The sequence below is a fragment of the Poecilia latipinna genome, unplaced genomic scaffold, assembly GCF_001443285.1.
Source record: "Poecilia latipinna isolate Pla-1442-1.1 unplaced genomic scaffold, P_latipinna-1.0 Scaffold2547, whole genome shotgun sequence".
NCBI lineage: Eukaryota > Metazoa > Chordata > Actinopteri > Cyprinodontiformes > Poeciliidae > Poecilia > Poecilia latipinna.
Window position 1 is genome coordinate 24,259 of NW_015115163.1, and position 6,000 is coordinate 30,258.

General features: G+C 40.2%; 1 protein-coding gene across 2 annotated transcripts in view; it reads left to right on the plus strand.

The window, feature by feature from the left end:
• Nucleotides 1–6,000, plus strand: part of LOC106938275 (nuclear factor of activated T-cells, cytoplasmic 1-like) — a 72,857-nt gene that overhangs the window by 20,402 nt on the left and 46,455 nt on the right. For both annotated transcript variants that reach the window (XM_015020199.1, XM_015020200.1), the window contains exons 5-6: nucleotides 2,488–2,660; nucleotides 3,699–3,839. In XM_015020199.1, the coding sequence (XP_014875685.1) occupies nucleotides 2,488–2,660; nucleotides 3,699–3,839 (314 nt within the window). The remainder of the gene's footprint in view (nucleotides 1–2,487; nucleotides 2,661–3,698; nucleotides 3,840–6,000) is intronic.

Here is a 6,000-nt window from a genome sequence, read left to right on the forward strand (position 1 = left end):
AATGGCCTTCTAAACGTTAGAACTTGTTGGAGATGGACACTCTTCTGTGGACATCTTTGAGTCAGACATCCTCGTTTTTGGACATGGGAGGAAGTCAAAGCAGAACTCGACGTTGTGTCCAGGAAGCAGCTCGTTTCCAGAGGCTCCTTTCAGACAAGGCAGCAGGGAATATGTTTTGGACTTGTTCCCAGAACCCTGTGTTAGGGATAACCCACTGGATCGGACGTTAAATAAGGTCATTACTCTACTCTGCATTATATTTATCCTTTGCCACTTACATGTTCTTTTCTTCTAAAAACATGTTGGAAAAAAAACAAGGACAGGTAGTTTAATGCTTCAAGCATTTTTTGGTGTTAGTTCCACGTGTCATGTCCAACAGAACCACAATATCCTTCTCAAACTCACACACTTCCGTGCACTGCTTATTTGTTCGAGTTAATGTGTCTCCTCTGGTTTGATTAACAATCAAGTAAGAACACACACAAAAAAACGGCTTCTGAAGAGGAAGTTTATTTTCCTCTTTGACGTTCACACTCAGGCCGAAAGCAGAGGAGTGAAAGTTTCCTCTGCTTTCCTCTGACAGACATAAAGAAAGGCCTTTAACTGCCTTTTTCCACTGAGATGTTTACCAGCCACCTCGATCAGACAGCTTTTTTTTTTTTATATATATCTGCCGGCGATAATTTGCTTGTTGTGTGGGATGCAGAAGGTAGCAAGCTGCAATTTCAGACAGCTTCGGTTTTCCTCCTTTCCTCTTGAAAAAAAAAACTAAACAAAAAACAAAAGACAGTCTGCTGGTACACAAAAGCTAACCTAACCAACGCAGCTTCAACTTAATCCGAAAACTGGGAGATATTGTCCGCTTTGTTTTTTGTTTGTTTTTGTGAGGATTTGTAGTTGCTTTTATGCTTTCTCTTAATTTCTATTTGATTAGTTAAGTTGTAATTTCCTCATTAGTTTCTATAAGCAAAGGAAAAGACACTTGATTTTAATGCTGGGGCTGATGCTACATGGTAACGAGCACCAGATTGTGTAAATCTGATAAGTAGCGGTTGTCTAGACTCCTCATTTCAGTTTTTTCCTTGTTCGTTTTGTACAAACCAAAAGCACGGGGAAAAAAAAGGTAGTGCAAACCCTGACATTTGCCATGTTCCAGGAGTACTGCCCGAAAATGTACCACTTAACACAAGTAAAATGCCAGAGCATATCCCATTTGCTTTCCCTCCCTTTTTACCAGCCGGATTAGTTATATTTCAATTTATAAATGGCGGCAAGAAAACTTTTTTTTTTCCCCTTCCAAAAAGAAGGGGAGAAACTTTAGCTCTTTACCTCCCAAATTGTAAAATGAAATAAATATAGACAGACAGCTGAGGGAATGGTCTGCTGCTGCATGTGGAAATGATTAACAACAGTTTATATGCAGAATGAATGAATTCAATGGCCTGAAAGGACAAAAGGGATACTAGCTTCTGAGGATAATCTCCCCATCAATGCTTAGAACATTAGATAAACCAAGGAAATATATTGAAACTCTAATGGCAAAATTACCTTATAGTATGAAAATAGCTCTAAATTAATAATTTTATTACATTTCATCTGCTGCTGAAGAGGTTTTTTTCAAAAATTTTCACACTCTTTGTACTTTTTCCACATTGTGTCACATTAGAGCCATTAACTTGTGTGTTCTTTATTGGGATTTTCCATCACCGACCAAAAATGTAAGGAAAAGGACAAGATCTTAGGGTATGTTGGCCTATGTAGAAAATGCCAAGTATGGTGGAAAGCTAACACTATACATTGTCACTGAAAATGTCATTTTCCACTGTAAAACATGGTGGTGGCAGCATCATTCCACATGGTTCATTGTCTTTACCAACAACAGCAACGCTTGGAGTTGATGGAAAGACGGATTGAGCTAAACACAACACAAACCCTGAAGCTGGAACTAAAATGGGATGGTTTACGCCGAAGCACTTTAAGAGTTGAAACGGCCTAGTTAAAGTCCAGACGTTTATCCAGTCATTGTTGTCTGTGGCAAGACTTGAAAATTGATGTGAAATGGTCTTCATCCAATCTCTGTGACCTTTTAAAATAAGAATAACCAATATTTGAGACATCATATTGGTGAAACTTTGTACTTGGCTTTGTAATAGTTCAATAAAGTATTTAGGATAGCAAATAGAGGTCTCTTTTTTTTGTATTTGTGAAAAATGTGGAAACCATATGTCGCTTTACTTTATTCTATGTGCTACTTTGAGTTGGTCTGTCAAATAAAATGCCAGTAAAACACACTGAGGTTCGTGGTTGTAACACGGTAAACTGTCTGGGGCCAAGGGGTCTGATCATTTAAAAAGTGCAAAATTCTGCATCCACAAGAGCCCGAAGAGAAGAAAAATAAAAACTAGTGAAGCTCATGCATCCATACTGACAGCAAAGCGCATTAATTGATACTCAGAATTGCTCTCCGCCCTCTTCCCTCTCCTCTAGAATTGACTGCGCAGGAATCCTGAAGCTGCGCAATTCTGACATTGAACTGCGCAAAGGGGAGACGGACATCGGTCGGAAAAACACCCGCGTGCGTTTGGTGTTCCGTGTGCACATCAACCAGCCCAATGGCAGGACGGTGTCCCTACAAGTCGCCTCCAACCCCATTGAATGCTGTAAGTCCGAGATGTTAACACACACACACACACACACACACACACACACACACACACACACACACACAGAAACAAACAAAGAAATCTCTTCCAATAGCTTTCCACTTAAGAAAAAAGTGGGATCTATTGTTGCAATGCAATAAAACGAGCCATTATTTTATTACCTACTGGAACAAATTCAGTACCTCTGGACCCAATAAGGTTTATACAATCAAAGGAATTCACTGAGGAGGGGGGAAAAAAAAAAAGATGCATTGTTCATCGTGCCAAACACATGTTACTTTTATCGAATTAACATTTTATGAATGCCCAAGTCGTTGTGGTAAAAGCTCCCCATTAGTGAAGGTCCCTCAAAGGTCACTTGCCAGCCCCAGTTTTGGCGCAGTTGAATGATTTCATTGTGAGGAACTTCTGTTTCTTCGTCATTCACTCCTGCCTTTACGTGTGATGCGCTCAGCACCCGAAGCTAATCAAAGCAAGACGGCAGGAGACGCCGCTGACGTTACAGCTCACGGTTGGGCATCCAACGCAATCTCATCCCTGAGCAGTTTGGGGGCTTGGGGCCTTAATATCTAAAAAAATAAATTAATTCCTAAGCCAAACCCACATCTACGTGATAATTAGCGCTCGGTTCAATCGGCTGGCTGTGATTCCCGTCGGTGTATTCCAGAGGTCAGAGGTACCCCCGGCTCGCCTCATTTCAGTGAAAGCAGAGACAGGTGGTTGGCCACAGGCTGCTGGATGGAAATAATGAAGCGAAGATCTGACCGTGAACGTATTCTTCTGAATTATTCTACGCCTTTTTAAAAAAAAAAAAAAAAAAAAAAACAACGTGTTGGCTGAAAACCTCTTCGCAAGAGGTCATGAAATCATCGGAATAAATTTGATAAGCCGGTTTTCTTAATGAAAAGCTGCTGTTTTACAGGCCGTGTCCTGGTCATGCTCTTCTCGGCGTAGATTGTGATCTGCAAGTGTGTTCACATGGACTTGAACTCAATACTGAAAGGTGTGTGTGCGTGTGTGTGTGTGTCTCTGTAGCTCAGCGCTCAGCTCAGGAGCTTCCCTTGGTGGAGAAACAAAGTGTGGAGAGCTATCCCGCCACCGGAGGCAAAATGATGCTCCTTGGCGGCCTCAACTTCCTCCCCGAGTCCAAGGTGGTGTTCGTGGAGAAGGCACAGGGTAAAACTGGACGCGAACCTTCCCCAGACTGTGTGTTCCCTGCATTTTAATTTCCCCCCTTCCTCTAATGTCTCTTTCAAATGTCTCTACCCTTCTCCTTCTCCTTCTCCGTTGTGTTTTTTCAAGTCTTTCTTCCCGTCAAAATAGAGCAGGACTTGCCAGAAAGCAACATGTGGTGCGCATTAGGCCACTATATTTTTAACCAAAGCGTATTTACATTTGCTGAAGTTTCCATTGCCTGTTCTTTGGTCCTCACCACAAGTAGAGGAATGAATCACGACCAGGGCATGTGCAATATCTCTTTTTCTCACTTTTCCTTTTTGCCGTGCTGTTCTGTCTTCACTTACCGCCCCGACTCCTGACAGTTAACCCTTCCACTCACTCTGCCAGCTGTGGCGAAGAGCAACCGGGGTGAACGTCTGGCAAAGAGCGGCTGCTCCTTTTTGTTTCTCCTTTTTCTTTTTCTTTTTCTTTTTTTTCTCATCGTCGTGGGTGGAGGGAACGATTAGAAATGAACTTTGTTTTTGACTGACTGATGATCATGAACAATGCTTTGATTGCGCCCAAAAAGAAAATCAAATTAAACTTGTGCTCACTGGCATAATGTTGACTTCAAAGGCCTTGACTAAACCCTTTCTCAAATTTGATTTTTCATAATCAGTCAGGAAGTGATTGGTTTTTTTGATGAGGAATTCAAATGAGTGACCATATTTACACAGTTCCTCTAAGTCAGTGGTGTCCAGAGGGATTTTGTACAGCCCTCCACCGCAATTCAAAGAAATTGATTAGCATTTGGTTCACCGGCTTTTTAACCAATGGAAGGCATTTGAAAAAGGATTCAGACATGAAAAATATGTTCATCTTTTATCACATCATATTTTTCTTGCTTTTAATGTAATCTGATGGTAAGAAGGACCACAAAGATAAGGAGACTTTCACTGAAAAGTAAATATTGGTACAGCCAAATAGAGAAATATTTTTGTCATTTTCTGTTTGGGAATATACAGACACACAAACAAAAGATAATTAACCCAAAAATGTGGACTATTATGCACTTTTTTGTTTCAATCAGGCAAACTTGTGAGATGCCTTTTGTGTTTATCATCTGTTCAGCCCATTGTTGTGCAGGTAAAGATGAAAAATAAATAGTTTTTTGTAAATGAAAACAAACTAAAATAACAATAATATTCAAAATGCCCAACCCCGCTCACACTGTGGCACAAAAAATCTCAGATAACATTTAGCTAGCTCCACACCCACACGCACACACACACACACACACACACACACTTTTTCAGCTTATGTCAAACATGCAGCAGCACAACAAAACCTCTCTTCAGAAAAATACAACATACTGTACTTTATATTATATATAAAATACACATAATTGATAGTTATTTCAGCACTTTAGATTGATTTTACACAGAAAACAGGTTTCAAAACTTGTAACCTTCGTTATTTGAATATTCTTGTAGCTTTTCCTTGTCTGAAAGGTCGATTCTGGAGAATCTGGGGTTGAAATAAGGAAGTCGTGATGTATTGAGAGGAAGGGGTTGAATGTTGGTAATGTGGGGTCTCCTTCCTGGATTGTCTCAGTCATGGAGTGGGTGGGATGGAGGGTTTCTAGAGTGCAAACTCTACATACATGCCCTGCTGTCTGAGCCCTATGACCCCCTTCTAGGGTTGTGTTTCCTGTCTTTCACCCACTCTTCTTACTTCTGCCCCATTTCCTTCTGTTCTTCTGTTTTCCCTCCTCAATATTCAGTTTTTCTTACCTCTATCCTTGATACCTGGTAAAGACATTAGCCAGTGTGGAGTTTGTTTCCGCTGGGATCCCCAAGCTTTGGTCTGCTGTTGATAGCTCAGCGGTTTTGTTTTCAGTCTCGGCGTTGACTAGAGAGAGATCAGAAGAGGGTTATTGGTTTGCTACTGAGACTGATTTTATGTAAACTTTAATGACCTACTGCTCCGAGTTAAAAAGCCCATTACAGACTTACACATACACATATAATCACTTCAGTAAATGTAGCTTTTTGACTAAAAAATGTTCAACATTTTGGCATTTTATGTAAAAAAAAAAAAAAAAAAAAAAAAAAAATATTTAAAAAAATCCTTTTTTTAAAATTTTTCAGGTAAGTTTTCCTTATTTCTTCAACAGGGG